Source organism: Oncorhynchus mykiss, chromosome 18 (assembly GCF_013265735.2).
Source record: "Oncorhynchus mykiss isolate Arlee chromosome 18, USDA_OmykA_1.1, whole genome shotgun sequence".
NCBI classification, from domain to species: Eukaryota; Metazoa; Chordata; class Actinopteri; order Salmoniformes; family Salmonidae; genus Oncorhynchus; species Oncorhynchus mykiss.
This window is the reverse complement of record NC_048582.1, coordinates 4,744,579-4,762,564: the sequence shown is the minus strand read 5'-3', so window position 1 is coordinate 4,762,564 and position 17,986 is coordinate 4,744,579. Positions and strand designations below refer to the sequence as shown.

The 17,986-nt window shown below is 41.8% G+C and overlaps 2 protein-coding genes across 3 annotated transcripts in view; one reads left to right on the top strand and one right to left on the bottom strand.

The window, feature by feature from the left end:
* Positions 1 to 17,986, top strand: part of LOC110516275 (zinc finger protein 501) — a 200,752-nt gene that overhangs the window by 21,992 nt on the left and 160,774 nt on the right. Inside the window, exons 4-5 of one of the 2 annotated variants that reach the window (XM_036951224.1) lie at positions 8,064 to 8,312; positions 9,923 to 11,084. The exons of the other annotated variant lie outside the window; for it this stretch is intronic. Of the exons in view, the coding sequence (XP_036807119.1) occupies positions 8,064 to 8,312; positions 9,923 to 10,902 (1,229 nt within the window). The 3' untranslated portion in view covers positions 10,903 to 11,084. Of the gene's footprint in view, positions 1 to 8,063; positions 8,313 to 9,922; positions 11,085 to 17,986 lie in introns of those variants that run through there. 2 annotated transcript variants of the gene reach the window in all.
* Positions 14,322 to 17,986, bottom strand: part of LOC110516278 (oocyte zinc finger protein XlCOF6.1-like) — a 94,203-nt gene continuing 90,538 nt past the window's right edge. Inside the window, exon 6 of the mRNA XM_036951129.1 lies at positions 14,322 to 14,715. Coding sequence (XP_036807024.1) covers positions 14,630 to 14,715 — 86 coding nt within the window. The 3' untranslated portion in view covers positions 14,322 to 14,629. The remainder of the gene's footprint in view (positions 14,716 to 17,986) is intronic.

Genomic DNA, 17,986 nt, shown 5'->3' with positions numbered 1-17,986 from the left:
TGGTTCTGCAGGTGATAACCACAGACCACTTCTCAGTTCCTATGCTTCCTGGCTGATGTTTTGGTCACTTTTGAATGCTGGCGGTGCTTTCACTCTAGTGGTAGCATGAGACGGAGTCTACAACCCACACAAGTGGCTCAGGTAGTGCAGTTCATCCAGGATGGCACATCAATGCGAGCTGTGGCAAGGTTTGCTGTGTCTGTCAGCGTAGTGTCCAGAGCATGGAGGTGCTACCAGGAGACAGACCAGTACATCAGGAGACGTGGAGGAGGCCGTAGGAGGGCAACAACCCAGCAGCAGGACCGCTACCTCCGCCTTTGTGCAAGAAGGAGCAGGAAGAGCATTGCCAGAGCCCTGCAAAATGACCTCCAGTTGGCCACAAATGTGCATGTGTTTGCTCAAACGGTCAGAAACAGACTCCATGAGGGTGGTATGAGGGCCCGACGTCCACAGGTGGGGGTTGTGCTTACAGCCCAACACCGTGCACAACGTTTGGCATTTGCCAGAGAACACCAAGATTGGCAAATTCGCCACTGGCGCCCTGTGCTCTTGACAGATGAATGCAGGTTCACACTGAGCACATGTGACAGAGTCTGGAGACGCTGTGGAGATCGTCTGCTGCCTGCAACATCCTCCAGCATGACCGGTTTGGCGGTGGGTCAGTCATGGTGTGGGGTGGCATTTCTTTGGGGGGCCGCACAGCCCTCCATGTGCTTGCCAGAGGTAGCCTGACTGCCATTAGGTACCGAGATGAGATCCTCAGACCCCTTGTGAGACCATATGCTGGTGCGGTTGGCCCTGGGTTCCTCCTAATGTAAGACAATGCTAGACCTCATGTGGCTGGAGTGTGGCAGCAGTTCCTGCAAGAGGAAGGCATTGATGCTGTGGACTGGCCCGCCCGTCCCCCAGACCTGAATCGAATTGAGCACATCTGGGACATCATGTCTCGCTTTAGTCCAGGTCTGGGAGGAGATCCCTCAGGAGACCATCCGCCACCTCATCAGGAGCATGCCCAGCCGTTGTAGGGAGGACATACAGGCACGTGGAGGCCACACACACACTACTGAGCCTCATTTTGACTTGTTTTAAGGACATTACATCAAAGTTGGATCAGCCTGTAGTGTGGTTTTCCACTTTAATTTTGAGTGTGACTCCAAATCCAGACCTCCATGGGTTGATAAATTTGATTTCCATTGATAATTTTTGTGTGATTTTGTTGTCAGCACATTCAACTATGTAAAGAAAAAAGTATTTAATTCATTCAGATCTAGGATGTGTTATTTTAGTGTTCCCTTTATTTTTTTGAGCAGTGTATAAAAAAATGGAAAATTAACAAATGTACAGAAAGATCGTTGTGAAGGCCAAATTACAGAGGAATAACTTTTTGAGGCTATTAAATCCTTTCAGTCTGGAAAAAACCCAGGGCTTGATGGCATACCGGTAGATGTATATCAAGTATTTTTTTGATATACTAAAAGCTCCATTGTTAGATTGTTTTAACTACTCCTATAGAAATGGTAGTCTGTCAGGTACTCAGCAGGAAGGTCTGATTTCTCTATTATTAAAACAAGACCCAGGTGGCAAATATAAAGACCCAGTCTATCTAAGGTCCCTTACACTTCAATGCTGTGGCAAAAAAATACTAGCAAAATGCATAGCACTCAGATTTAAAAGGGTTTTACCAGGTATTGTTCATCCTGATCAGACAGTTTTTTTTACATGGAGGATACATTGTAGATAATATACGACAACTACTAGAAATAATAGAACATCATGAAACACATAAAAATTCAGGAATGGTATTTATAGCGGATTTTGAAAAGACATTTGATAAAGTAAGACTGGATTTTATTTTTAAATGTCTCGAATTTGGTAATTCTCTTATAAAATGGGTAAAAGATCATGTAGAGCAACATCAGGTGTAAAATAGTAAATAATAGCTACTTCTCAGAGATTTTTGAATTGTCAGGAGGAGTTAAACAAGGGTGTCCGCTATCACCATATCTATTCGTTATGTCCATCGAAATGCTAGCTATTAAAATCAGATCCAATAACAACATGAGAGGATCAGAAAACCAAGGCTTAAAGGTTTTAAATGTATTATTATTATTTTTTTTTTTTGCATTGTTGTTTGCTGTTTTCTTCTGTCTTTTCCTTTTGTTTCTTTAGTTCATTATCTTGGTTGTTGGTGCATTGGGCTGTTCTTGGAGGTAGAGAATGGAATTAATTGTATTTTTTATTTATTTTTTTCTTCCTGGGGGGGACTGGGGGAGGGGTCTCGAATGGTTGAGGGACAGCTATTGGGGAACTGTGTGGGGTGTGGGATTGCCAAGTGCTAAAGCGCGTAGCTTGTAAAAATCGTCTGTCCTCGGTTGCAACTACCGAGTTCCAAACTGCCTCTGGAAGCAATGCCAGAACTGTTCATCGGGGGCTTCATGAAATGAGTTTCCATAGCCAAGCAGCCGCACACAAGCTTAAGATCACCATGTGCAATGCCAAGTGTCGGCTGGAATGGTGTAAAGCCCGCCGCCATTGGCGTTCTCTGGAGTGAGCAATCAGACTTCATCATCTGACAGTCTAATGGATGAATCTGGGTTTGGCGGATCGTTAACTGTCCGAATGCATAGTGCCAACTGTAAAGTTTGGTGGAGGAGGCATAATGGTCTGGAGCTGTTTTTCATGGTTCGGGCCCCTTAGTTCCAGTGAAGGGAAATCTTATTTCTACAACATACAATGACATTCTAGACGATACTGCGGCAACAGTTTGGGGAAGGCCCTTTCCTGTTTCAGCATGACAATGCCACCGTGCACAAAGCGAGGTCCAAACAGAAATGTTTTGTCGAGATCGGCGTGGAAGAACTTGACTGGCCTGCACAGAGCCCTGACCTCAATCCCATCGAACACCTTTGGGATGAATTGGAATGGCAACTGCGAGTCAGGCCTAATCGCCCAACATCAGTGCCCGACCTCACTAATGCTCTTGTGGCTGAATGGAAGGAAGTCCCAATAGCAATATTCCTATATCTAGTGGAAAGCCTTCCCAGAAGAGTGGAGGCTGTTATAGCAGCAATGTTCCCACATCTAGTGGAAAGCTTTCCCAGAAGAGTGGAGGCTGTTTTAGCAGCAAAGGAAGGACCAACTCCATATTAATGCCCATGATTTTGGAATGAGATATTGATGGGCAAGTGTCCACATACTTTAGGTAATGTACTGAATTTTACAACGGAGGCATTACAAGGAATCTTGTCGATGAATGTTCCATTCACACAGGCAGCCTATGTTGGGATGTGATTTGGATTATTACTGAAGGAGGTAGGTATTTTTGTATTTTTTTATTTGTTGCATTCCCGCAATGGATATTTAGAAAATTGTATTTGTACCCCCTTTTTTCGTGGTATCCAATTAGTAGTTAGTCTTTTCCCATCGCTGCAACTCCCGTAAAGGTCGAAAGCCTTGCATCCTCCAAAAACACAACCCAACCAAGCCGCACTGCTTCTTGATGCAATGCACGTTTCACCCGGAGTCCAGCCGCACCAATGTGTCAGACGAAACACCGATGGGACAAGAACATCCCTGCCGGCCAAACCCTCCCCTGACCGGGACGACACTGGGCCTAATTGTGCGCCGCCCCATGGGTCTCCCGGTCGTGGCCGGCTGTGACAGAGCCTGGACTCGAACCAGGATCTCTATTGACACAGCCTTAGACCACTGCGCCACTCGGGAGGCCTGATTTTACATTTTTTATTCACTATAGTTGGCAGCAATACACCAATAGGTGAAGTCTGCCATAAAACATTGAAGGAGAAGAAGAACCAGCACTAAAAGTGGTGTTAGGATATATATGTTTTCCTGTACGAGCTTTTGTGCTGAAAACATTACGTTATTACAGGTGTCAAGGTTATGGGCATGTGGCAGCAGTGTGTAGGAGGGAGGTTCCTGGGTGTGAGAAGTGTGCAGAAGGGCATGAGACAAAGGAATGTGAAAACATTGGGGAAAGTAGTGGAATGTGTTAATTGTAGGGGTTCCCACAGTGCTGGGGATCAGAAATGACCCCTGCGAGAGACGCAGGTTGAGGTTTCCAGGGTTAATGTAGTGCAGAAGTTGTCATATGCTGAGGCAGTGAAGAAAGTAGAGGAAGATGGTCAAGGGGGAGGGATTATGAGAGGAGTGGTGTCGGTGATATATTTTTCAGTAAGATTGGATTTTTGGCATTTATAGCAATGGTTATCATCAACTGTACTGAAGGGATGGAATGTAGGTCGCAGAAAACTGAGGTTGTGGTGGCAGCTGCAGAGAGGTATTTGTGTGTGAGAGACTTGACATCAAAAGAGTTACAGGTTGTGTGAAGTGGTGGTGTCCCATCCTTTCAGGATGTTGGCCTGAGGGAAGACTAAATAGATTGAAATAGTGGAATAGGGTGGTGTATTTTAATTTCTTTAAATGTGTGAGTGTAGATAGTAGTGTAACAGTACTCGTCTTGCGTTGTGTACAATCAGTCATCGACACGGAACTCCAACATGTAGCACCAGTCATGTAGCTTTATTCGCTGGTTTGGTGCTTGTTCACTGGGGTAGTTACCAAAATAATACAATTACAATATACAATATAATATATTTAACCATTAACAATGTACCTGATAAGAACGACACAAAATTGCACGTCATGCAATGCACGTCTCACCATCCAACTCTGCACTCACGCACTGTACAAAATATATGAACCCCCCCCCCACCAGACACAGTAAGTTGCTAGCTAATACTGGCGGGAATTCTCTACAACAAAATGCACAACAAATATTCTCCAAAAACCGCTGCATCTTATGTGTGATGTTCGAATAACATTTACAAACAATTTTGATATAAATTGTACGTTTAAATCATCACTTGAGAGTATAAAAATCACTTTTGATGTACAGTTCTATGCAACCAACAACTTACCGCTGGTTTGGTGCTTGTTCACTGGGACGATTTTAACTGGAACATCCCCCCTCGTAAGCAAGCTACGCAAACCAGCCAATAAGATGCCATGTTGAGTAGGTGAAGGCAAAACAAACTCAAACCAAAAACCCATTGGCTTAACAATACAGTGGCAAGGGGAATCACCAATATAACCCTGTTACAGTAGCGTATTTGTTTATTTTTCCAAGCGAAGTATTAATTAACGAGTTGTACTCCAGTCTAGTAGGTGGCGGTAATGCAACATGCATTGGATGCCAACCGCCGTTAAACCTCATAGAAGAAGGAACACTAGAACTGTGCTGTGAAGACGATAGCTTTTGTATCCGTTTCAAATGCATTACTACAGGTATGTAATAGCACCGTTTACACTTTATAATATCGAAAGAACATGTCATAACATGTTAGGTAGCCAATCCGTCAAGGTATTGTCACGTTTGCTGAAGGTTTTATGACGTTGTTGTTGTGTCAAACCGAGTGAGTGAAGGAAGTGATAAGTCACATCGTTAGAGACTGGGTTTGTCTGAGTGAATGAATATACATTACTTCGTCAAGATAAATTCAAAAATAATCCATCTATTTGAGATTTCTGAGTTCGTTTTACATGTTATTGTTTTGTTGTGTAATGTGTTTTTTTACGAGCTGATAAAATGGCTGCGGCAACTCTGAGTCAATGGACTTCAGTCAGGCAGTGAGGGAGCATCAGAGAGACATTTTCACGGTTGCTCTACTGTTTTGAAGCTGAATGTAATGATTAACAGTTCTTTACATGTGTACTAATATTCAGACACATTTAGTTGTTTCTATGTTATCTATATTTGTTACTATGGTGTGAATGGTAAATATAAAATTGTTTTTGCGAGCGAAATCACATTTTATTGGTCACACGCGCCAAATACAATGTGTAAACTTTGAAACGCTTCCTTCCAATAATACATAGTTAATAAATATAACAACTGGTAGACTCTACAGTGAAACGCTTCCTTCCAATAATACATAGTTAATAAATAAAGGGAAGTATTTTCTAAATAAAGAAAGTAATAGTAGCACAAGGAGTACCAGTACCGAGTCAATGTACAGGGTGGTAATACAGGATCAATATACAGGGTGGTAATACAGGATCAATGTACAGGGTGGTAATACAGGATCAATATACAGGGTGGTAATACAGGGTCAATGTGCAGGGTGGTAATACAGGATCAATATACAGGGTGGTAATACAGGATCAATGTGCAGGGTGGTAATACAGGATCAATGTGCAGGGTGGTAATACAGGATCAATATACAGGGTGGTAATACAGGATCAATGTGCAGGGTGGTAATACAGGATCAATATACAGGGTGGTAATACAGGATCAATGTGCAGGGTGGTAATACAGGATCAATATACAGGGTGGTAATACAGGATCAATGTACAGGGTGGTAATACAGGATCAATATACAGGGTGGTAATACAGGATCTATGTTCAGGGTGGTAATGCAGGATCAATATACAGGGTGGTAATACAGGATCGATGTACAGGGTGGTAATACAGGATCAATGTACAGGGTGGTAATACAGGATCAATGTACAGGGTGGTAATACAGGATCGATGTACAGGGTGGTAATACAGGATCAATGTACAGGGTGGTAATACAGGATCAATATACAGGGTGGTAATACAGGCTCTATGTGCAGGGTGGTAATACAGGATCAATGTACAGACAGAGATCTCTGTCCTCCATCCCTATCTCTGTCTTCTCTCCCTATCTCTGTCCTCCATCCCTATCTCTGTCCTCCATCCCTATCTCTGTCTTCTCTCCCTATCTCTGTCCTCCATCCCTATCTCTGTCCTCCATCCCTATCTCTGTCTTCTCTCCCTATCTCTGTCCTCCATCCCTATCTCTGTCCTCCATCCCTATCTCTGTCTTCTCTCCCTATTGTCGTGGTAATTTCCTGTATTACTAAACATTGAGAGAGCAAACCACACACAAGTCAGAGTTATATTATAAAGTCCATCTTTAATTATATTTCAGCTTCACCATGGCCCTATGACTCTCAGATCAATTCAGTGTCTATAAATGAACTCTCTGAGAGTGCTTACAAAACAATTCTTAGTATCAGTTATAGCCAAGACACAGCCCTCTCAACTCACATGACGAATAACAGATCTTAGGAACATTACAAAGGAAGACTTTTACTGGAGAGAGTAAATAGCCAGAAGGCATTAGCTATAACTTATTGTTCTGTTTGCTCTCTCAGACGAGGTTCTACTTCTCTTTCTTGGTACTTCATATTACCAAACCATTACCTCATCCAATGGCATATATCAGTTGTCAATTCTAGATACGCCCATCTCAAATACAACCTCCACCTGGACAAGCTCACAGAGAGTAGTGAGCCTCTAGGTCATATACTAGGTCAAGATAAGTTTCGACATAAGAGGGGACATACAATGGTTCCAGACACTGCCGTACTCCTCCTCCCAATATGGGAAAAGTAGGGAGTGACTGGTGTACAGACATTGTGGAGCCCTTCACATGGTTTAACAGATACCCTCACATATGAAGACAATCCTGACCTCTCCCCTCTCTGGGCCCCAAGTGACTTTTTCCCTGGAGAAGAGAGAGAGGAAAATGCAACTGCCAACAGTATTATCCAAAAGAAGACGTTCTAATGAAAAATATCTCACATAAGCATTATTATGTAAATAAAACATCTTATTTATCAACTAATTGTGATTCTGCTACGACACCACCTCTGTCCTCCATCCCTCTCCGTTGGACGGTAGCTGGGGACGGCCAAAGGCCAAAATAACACTATATAATACAGTGAATATTATTCAGGAAAATAGTACATAGTGCTGCCTAAAACATACTGTAACCTTGAACTAAATGGTTTTTGAGTCATTTATTTTAATGTAGGAAATCTACTATAGATTAAGTGCACTAATGTTGTGCAATTTTAAAGTGTGCACTTTGTCTAATGTGAATTAATGTTTTGTTGTCAATGATTAGTTACCTGATAAATGGAAATGAGAGAAATTAACAAGAAAACATTATAATATATTTTGTTATAATAAAGAAGTTAGAATAACTTTTTGTGTCCGTTTCTCATTATATCTACAGGACGACTTGAATTAAGTCTGAGGCCGGTAACATCAACAGTGAGGACAAACCCAGCCTGCCTCTCTCCTTCCACACGGAGTCCAAACCTACAGTCACTGGGTCCTGATTGTGACAGTGAAGCCCAGTTTGCTCTGCAGGATCCAGAGATGGCATCAGTGAAGCTGGAAGACTGCAGTCAAACAATGGAACTGAATGTAAACATTAAAGATGAAGAAGAAGAGGAGAAGATTGGAACATCTGTTTCTCATGGTAAGAGCAGGTTCTGTCTAACTAAGTTTGTTGTTCATTCCAACTTCCCACTGTGTATGAAAAGTTGCAGTAGAACTGTTTCAATGAGAAGGTAGAAGTTATTTCATGTGTTTTATTCACTGGGCTGTCTGGAGTGTTCAGAGACTAAAGAAGTGAAGTAGTAAAGTTATATGATTATGGCTATGTAGTTACTAACTCTTGTGATAGTGAGTGGAGGATGATATGGCTGTGTAGTTACTAACTCTTGTGATAGTGAGTGGAGGATGATATGGCTGTGTAGTTACTAACTCTTGTGATAGTGAGTGGAGGATGATATGGCTGTGTAGTTACTAACTCTTGTGATAGTGAGTGGAGGATGATATGGCTGTGTAGTTACTAACTCTTGTGATAGTGAGTGGAGGATGATATGGCTGTGTAGTTACTAACTCTTGTGATAGTGAGTGGAGGATGATATGGCTGTGTAGTGACTAACTCTTGTGATAGTGAGTGGAGGATGATATGGCTGTGTTGTTACTAACTCTTGTGATAGTGAGTGGAGGATGATATGGCTGTGTAGTTACTAACTCTTGTGATAGTGAGTGGAGGATGATATGGCTGTGTAGTTACTAACTCTTGTGATAGTGAGTGGAGGATGATATGGCTGTGTAGTTACTAACTCGTGTGATAGTGAGTGGAGGATGATATGGCTGTGTAGTTACTAACTCTTGTGATAGTGAGTGGAGGATGATATGGCTGTGTAGTTACTAACTATTGTGATAGTGAGTGGAGGATGATATGGCTGTGTAGTTACTAACTCTTGTGATAGTGAGTGGAGGATGATATGGCTGTGTAGTTACTAACTCGTGTGATAGTGAGTGGAGGATGATATGGCTGTGTAGTTACTAACTCTTGTGATAGTGAGTGGAGGATGATATGGCTGTGTAGTTACTAACTATTGTGATAGTGAGTGGAGGATGATATGGCTGTGTAGTTACTAACTCTTGTGATAGTGAGAGGAGGATGATATGGCTGTGTAGTTACTAACTCTTGTGATAGTGAGAGGAGGATGATATGGCTGTGTTCTTACTAACTCTTGTGATAGTGAGTGGAGGATGATATGGCTGTGTAGTGACTAACTCTTGTGATAGTGAGTGGAGGATGATATGAAATGAGTCTGTGTAGTTACTAACCCTTGTGATAGTGAGTGGAGGATGATATGGCTGTGTAGTGACTAACTCTTGTGATAGTGAGTGGAGGATGATATGGCTCATAGTTTTTGACTTTCACCCCTTTTTAGTTTTTGACTCTTACCCAGTTTTAGAATAGTTTTATTCCCGTTCTGTAATTGTACAGACGATGAATTCATATGTCACCCGTGACAGCCAGGAGAGGACTGGCCACCCCTCAGAGCCTGGTTCCTCTTTAGGTTTGTTCCGAGATTCCTACCATTCTAGCAAGTTTTTCGTGGCCACTGTGCTTCTCGATCTGCATAGGTTGCTCTTTGGTGTTTTAGGCTGGGTTTCTGTAGAACACTTGGACAAACTGCTGATGTAAGAAGGGCTTCCTAATATACATTTGATTGACATGTATATCACACCAACTGACTGGTTCTTCTGATGTTGTTCACACAGGAGACCACGTTGAGACATTCCCTGCATCCAGACAACAACAGCAGGAAGATCACAGAGCTAAGAGGTCTCACCACTGCCCACATTGTGTGGAGATTTTCCCATTTCTATCAAAGCTAAAAGCACACCTAAAAATACACACAGGAGAGAAGCCTTACTCCTGCTCTGACTGTGGGGTGAGTTTCTCTCGACTGGATACCTTAAAAACACACCAACGTATACATACAGGAGAGAAGCCTTACTACTGCTCTGACTGTGGGGAGAGATTCTCTCAAATGAGCAGCTTAAAAGCACACAAACAAGTACATACTGGAGAGAAGCCTTACTCCTGCTCTGATTGTGGGAAGTGTTTCTCCCGATCGGATACCTTGAAATCACATGAACGTATACATACAGGAGAGAAGCCTTACTTCTGCTCTGACTGTGGAAAAAGTTTCTCCCGATTGGATAACTTAAAAACACATGAACGTGTACATACAGGAGAGAAGCCATATTCCTGCTCAGACTGTGTAAAATGCTTCAAAACATCAACTGAGCTAAAAGTACATCAGAGAACACACACAGGAGAGAGGCGTTACTACTGCTCTGACTGTGCAAAATGTTTTAAAACATCAACTGAGCTAAAACTTCATCAGAGAACACATACAGGAGAGAAGCCTTACTTCTGCTCTGACTGTGGAAAGAGTTTCTCCCGATTGGATACCTTAAAAACACATGAACGTATACATACAGGAGAAAACCCTTACTCCTGCTCTGACTGTGTAAAATGCTTCAAAACATCAACTGAGCTCAAAGTTCATCAGAAAACACACACAGGAGAGAAGCCTTATTACTGCTCAGTCTGTGGAAAATGTTTTAAAACATCAAATGAGCTAAAAGTTCACCAGAGAACACACACAGGAGAGAAGCCTTACGTCTGCTCTGGCTGTGGCAAAAGTTTCTCTCACCAGAGCAACTTAAAAACACACCAACGTATACATTAAACCCAGTTAAAGCGAGGCGTCCCTCTCGCAAAGGGTCAAAGCTCGCGGGATTTGCACAATTAAACGCTCTACTGAATGAGGACATCTAGTGGAAGACATAGAAAGTGTCTCCAGATCCATAGCTGGTTGGGAAGGGTGGGGGCGATGACGTCAAAGTTGCCCCAAGTTTCAGGCTCCCAAAAAAATAGTTTGGGAGATTGCCTGCCCTGTGAGTTCTGCTATACTTACAGACATAATTCAAACGGGTTTAGAAGCTTTAGAGTGTTTTCTATCCAATAATAATTATTATATGCATATATTAGCAATTTTGGACAGATTTTTTTTCAGTTTACTATGGGCACGCAATTCATCCAAAGGGGGCAGTATTCTGCCTAGCCCTAACAGGTTTTAAGGAGAAAAGCCTCATCAGTTTTCTGACCAGCTAAGAATAAAGTCACTCCTCCATCACTTAATTCTCATCTCATAAAAGAAGTTGTAATTGGATCAAATGAAGAAAGCGGAGAACACTGTAATCCTATTGGTTCTCACTGTGAGAGAACTGTGCAGAGGAAAGGGAGCGTTATAGAATGTTAGCCTCTCTTTACTTTACCAATCAGTGTGCACCTTGTCAGTTTTGGTGTGTTTTTGTTTTGTTGTCTTCTACTGTAAAGATTTGCACTTGGTGTTGAATACCCTCTGTTATTCTTCTCATTTTGAAAACAAACACTAGTCTGCCAATTGACTAGGGGGTACTGCTTCCCTCTCAGCCTGGTCTGACTCTGTCTGTAGGGAGAGTTTCAACTGGGCAGCTTAAAAACACACCACCGTTTACACGTAGGAGAGAAGCCTTACTCCTGCTCTGAGGAAGGATGGGCGTGTAACTCAAACGTCTAGCCAAAGGTTGCGTTTTTGAATCTCATCACGGAGGTTTTAGCTAATTAGCAACTACTTACTACTTTTTAGCTATTACTTAGCAGGTTAGCTTACCTTTCCCCTAAACCGATTTAACTCTACCTTAACCCCTCACCCCCAACCTAGCTAACGTTATCCAAATTGGATTTTGTAACATATCATACATAGTACAAGTTCCTAACATATTGTATGAATAGCAAATCGTAAAATAACATATTAATTGTAATTCTTAACATACGATACGTCCTGCAAGTCGTATTATACTGAACAACAATCTAAACACAACCATTTCAAAGATGTACAGTTTGTATAAGGAAATCAGTCAATTGAAATAAATAAATGAGGCCCTAATCTATGGATTTTATATGACTGGGCAGAGGCTCAGCCATGGGTGGGACTTGGGAGGGCATAGCCCCACTTGGGAGCCAGGCCCAGCCAATCAGAATGAGTTTTTCCCCACAAAAGGTCTTTATTACAGACAGAAATACTACTCAGCCCCCCTCAGACAATCCTGCAGGCGAAGAGGTCCTGGGCTGCTGTGGTTACATGTGATCTGCAGTTGTGAGGCCGGTTGGATGTACTGCTAAATTCTCTAAAAGGACGTTAGAGGTGGCTTATGGTAGAGATATAAATATTGAGTTCTCCGGCAACAGCTCTGGTGGACATTCCTGCAGTCATCATGAGAAATGCACATTCCCTGAACTTGAGACATCTGTGACATTGTGTTGTGTGGCATTTTATTGTCCCCAACACAAGGTACACCTGTGTAATGATCATGCTGTTTAATCAGCTTCTTGATAATCTATACCTGACAGGTGTGGCATATCTTGACAAAGGCTGAAATGCTCACTAACAGGGACATAAACAATTTTGTGGAACGTAACATACTAAATGGAGTGGCACGGATGTTTTTGTAACATAAAATACATTTTGCTCTGAGACCAGGTTGTCCCTCGGAAGGAGTTAGTAGACGCTTTCAAATTATTATTTTTTTTACCTTTATTTAACTAGGCAAGTCAGTTAAGAACAAATTCTTATTTACAATGATGGCCTAGGAACAGTGGGTAAACTGCCTTGTTCAGAGTCAGAACAACAGATTTTTACCTTGTCAGCTCGGGGATTCGATCTAGCAACCTTTTTGTTACTGACCCAACGCTCTAACCACTAGGCTACCTTCCGCCCCTAACATGAATCAGATAGAGATGGTGTGATGATCACTTTTCACCATTAGTTTGGGGGGATTCTTTTACAACTGTATTTAATGATACACAGTTTATGAAATGAATACATGTGTTTATTAATAGTCTTTAAAACTAGATGAGATATTTTAGTTACTGATCATGAATGTGTTGGGATAACTGCATTGAAGCAAACTTTATTGATCTGCCAATGAAAAATAAAGTTACATGAATATGTACTGGTCAACCTCTTCTTCTCTTTAGTATTCAGTTCTTCATATTAGATCTGACAGTATGAATGGTTCTTATGGTTGTATTCAGTTCTTCATATTAGATCTGACAGTATGAATGGTTCTTATGGTTGTATTCAGTTCTTCATGTTAGATCTGACAGTATGAATGGTTCTTATGGTTGTATTCAGTTCTTCATATTAGATCTGACAGTATGAATGGTTCTTATGGGCTGAGTGCCTGGAGTGATTTTGTATGACGACAGTCAGGAGTTCTCTCTGACCCTGTGATGTCACCAGCACATTAAGTACATTCATCTTAAGATAGCCAGGTGAGACAACCACATATCACAGTAAACACATTTATCCTCAATTAGTCAGTGTAAGTAGGACAAGTGTCACATTATTAATATTACTTGTATTTTTTTGGGGGGGATACTCTTTAAAGACGTAGGATTTCAGACCTTTTCGGGCAGATGGGCCGGGACTCTGATGTTGTTATTAAAGCCGCATACAGACATGGTCTCTTTTTTTGTTTTCTTGAGTAAGCCAGCTCCAAAATGCGGGTGTTTCAGCCAGCTCAGTGCTTTCTGTGGAGGTGGGGCAATCCCGCAGAAAATACGGACATTTGCGCCGTGATTGGCTCAGTGTCCTGTCATTCATGGGAACAAGACGTCACTGCCAAGTCTAAGGGTAGATCTTGAAAATTCAAGCCCCTTGGGTGCTGCCATAGAGTTACATTATAAGTGCCCATCCAAGAAAGCTCAAGGTCATTGTCCACAGATAAAATGACATAAAATCATGTGATATCTACAGTCGCTTTGATTGGACTGATCATGTGAACATAATACTTTCAAAATCTGAGCTAGCAGTCATCATCATGAATCAAGTTGACAATCTACTGGCAAATCATGTTTATTCCTTGTCATATGAAGAGAAATAATGAGAAATTATAGATTAAACGTATCAGTGCTTATCGGCCTTTGGACATAAACATTACACAACAAATTGGAAACTGCAAATTCAACAATGAGTGGTTTGGAAGGAATCAGTGGCAAACTGCAAGCATTGCAAAGCAATCATTAGCCTACAATTCAGTGGAGTGGCTCTGTGGTCCCAAGTCTAAGATTAATGGGCTCTTTTCCTAGTTTAAAACTGTAAACATTCAACATTGGCCATGCTGTCAATAAAGCTTGATTTGGGCCACGCTCAAATCAACTTAACTCTGTACTGCAAAATCTGACTTGAGTGAGTTCAATACAACTGGGAACTCAGGGAAAAACAAGCTACGACTGAGAAAATACGTTTTGAACTTTCATCCAACTCGGAATTGTAAATTGGGAACTTGGACCTCTTTCTACAGCTACAACTTGAAGATCACTGACGTCATCATGATTCCATTTTTTCCCCTTCGAGATCCCAGTTGTCTCTAAAGCACCATAAATCCAGAGAATGACAGACTTTGATGAAGTTTGATGACAAAATATTCCCACGAAGGACTGCCGCGCCACCTTCCTGTTCAAGTGAGCACAACACAACAAGGTGAGTCCAAAAATGTCTTGTATGCTTCTGCATAAATGATGTAACATGCCAGGGAGATGTGTATACTGTAGCTAAGAAAGTAATACCAAGTGTATGTTGTGTAGTAAGATGTCAGTAGCCCATGTGCCTCACCCTAATAATTTGGTCTTGTTTCACCTCTTAATTTTGCCTACTGTTCTGGCTTGGTGGTTCACATGTAGCCTATTACCTGTTTTTGAGAAATATAATCATTGTCTGCATGTATGCCCCTTTATTTATCCTACGGTTCTGACTTGGCATACAGGGAGAACACTGTAAGAACGGCCCATGTTCTGAATTATGTTGCTGTACATTTCCAAAGTGCTGAACAAATAGTTACATTGACTACGTCCGTCCTAGCTCGCTCATTAATGTCTTAATCTAAATTACGGATTGGCCCTTATGCCATAGTTTGTACATCTCAATTGTCAGTAGAAACCACATTTGTTTAAGTAAGTCAGCCATGTTATTTTAAAAGGCAGTAAATGAGGCCTAATGAACTGTTTCGTTGCCAGACAAGGCTCCGCTGATAGCCAGGTGTAGCAGTGGTAAGATGTTGGGACCTAACATTTTGTGGGCACCGTTATAGTGCAATTAATGTATTGTTTAGTGGCTTTGCTGGCATGCATCCCACTTTAATTATTTATTTATTTAACTAGGTAAGTCAGTTAAGAACAAATTCTTATTTACAATTAAGGCCTTCCCCAGCCAAACCTGGACGATGCTGGGCCAATTGTGCGCTTCCCAATGGGACTCACAATCATGGCTGGATGTGATTCAGTCTGGCTTCGAACCAGGGACTGTAGTGATGCCTTTTGCACTGAGATGAGGTGCCTAAGACCGCTACGCCACTCGGGAGCCCTTAAAAGGTTTACGCCCAACGTGGTGTAGGAGTTGGATGGCACAAGCTGGGAGCCCATTCAACAGAGATTTGATGCACTTGAGCTGAATTTTGAGTGTCAGAGCAAAGGGTCTGAATACTTATGCAAATAAGGTATTCATTTGTATAAATTTGCTAAAATGTATAAAAACCTTTTTTCGCTTTGTCATTATGGGGTATTATGTCTATTGATGAGGAGTAAAAAATGCATTTAATACATTTTTGTATAAGCCTGTAATGTAACAATATGTGGAAAAAGTCAAGGGGTCTTGTATAATGCGGGTATGCTTCAAATCACAAATGTAAGGATCTGAAGTGGTAGAAACAATGGCATAATGGAACTGCATGTCCAATGGTTATCTCTGTATTAGTATTACCCACATCAAGAGCGTTGTCAGACTGTCAGTTCGTATCGCTCTCGGAGCGTTCAGAGACACACTGGACGCTCTGGCGGAGGAGGAGGGTTGATTCAAGCGTTCTGACCTCACAACGGCAGTCAAGCATCCAAGATAACTGGTTAGCATTGGCTAGCTTGCTAGCTACTTTCAGTACAAATGAGAGAACTCTGACCGTTTTACTCGCCTTAGCAGAGCTGGTTAGGCTGTGTTCATGTTATCCAGAGCATTGGTGACTTTAAATGTGCTTCAGGCAACAATTTAATAACGCTTTTTTTGCCGAAGTTTACTGACACCGGCCGTATTCAAGGGGTGTCGGACGTTTGTTTTTCATCAATTATTCTGCCCTCTGGCACTCAGACGAGAGTGGTCTGAAATCGGAGTATATAGCCAGAGCGAATTTAGGAACGCAGACTATGTCTGAGTGTTGGAGTGTGCCCCTTACAGGTTAGGATAATTAAAGTGGCAGGTTAGGTGAATTACCGTGGCAGGTTAGGAGACTGAGGTTAAGGTTAGGAAAATGTTTAGGGTTAGCTAAAATGTAACAGATGTCAACAACTGTTGTCCCAACGCAAAAGAAACGGCCAAGGACCAATGGGGAGCATCAATTGGTGTAAACTAGATTCCGTGAAACACCCGATACCAGAGAACGCCCCTAATTGCGGTCTGCTATTACACCTTTTTCGGATCATTAGATTACTGATATGAGGTGGGTGAGACTATGCCACATGCAGATGCTGAAGGGAAATCACACCTCTTGACCTGCTGTGCATAATTTAGGTTAAGGTGCAGCCTCGTCTCATAGACTAGGTGTAACATAGTAAATATAAATCAGGGACTCTCAAAACAGTATTATGTTACGTTTTTCTGGTTACAAAAGACAGATGGTTACTCAATACATGGAATTTGGTGGTGCTGTGCTGTAACAGCGAGCTGAGCCAGTTGAAAGTATTGACAACAGGGACATATTGTTGGTGACTGTGTGTTCCTGAAGTGCTGTGGCCCTGTGTGTTCCTTCATTAGTTTTGTGTTTTTTATTCATTTATTTCTGGTACCCTCCTACCTGAGAGGCACCTGTGTGTTGCAAAGCCACATGCTCTGTCCTCTCTGCTCTACCTAGGTGTTTTAATGTGGGTAATACAGAGATAATACTAACACAGAGATAACCACTGCTCTACCTAGTGTTTTAATGAGACTAATACAAAGATAATACTAACACAGAGATAACCACTGCCCTACCTAGTATTTTAATGTGACTCATACAGAGAGAACCATTGGACATGCATTTCCCATTATGCCTTTGTGTTTACCACTTCAGATCCTTACATTGTAGTTTAAAGCATATACAGGGCATTATACAAGACCCCTTGACTTTTTCCACATATTGTTACGTTACAGGCTTATACAAAAAATGTATTAAATGCATTTGTTACCCCTCATCAATATACACACAATATACACATAATGACAAAGTGAAAAAAGGTTTTTATAAATTTGTCAATTTATAAAAATTAATACCCTTTCCTCTGATACTCAAAATTCAGCTCAAGTGCATCCTGTTTCCATTGATCATCCTTGAGATGTTTCTACAACTTGATTGGAGTCCACCTGTGGTAAATTCAAATGTATGGACATGATTGGAAAAGGATCACACCTGTCGATATAAGGTCCCACAGTTGACAGTGCAAGTCAGAGCAAAAACCAAGCAATGAGGTCGAATAAATTTTCCGTGGAGCCTCAACCAGGTTTGTGGTAAGGCACAGATCTGGGGAAGAGTACAAAAACAATCTAAACTCTCTGTTGGCTGGGCTCCCCACTTGTGCCTTCAAACTCCTGCCTCACATTGGGCCCAAACCGTTTAAGGGCTCCCGAGTGGTGCAGTGGTCTAAGGAACCTCATCTCAGTGCAAGAGACATCACTACAGTCCCTGGTTCGAATCCAAGCTGAATCA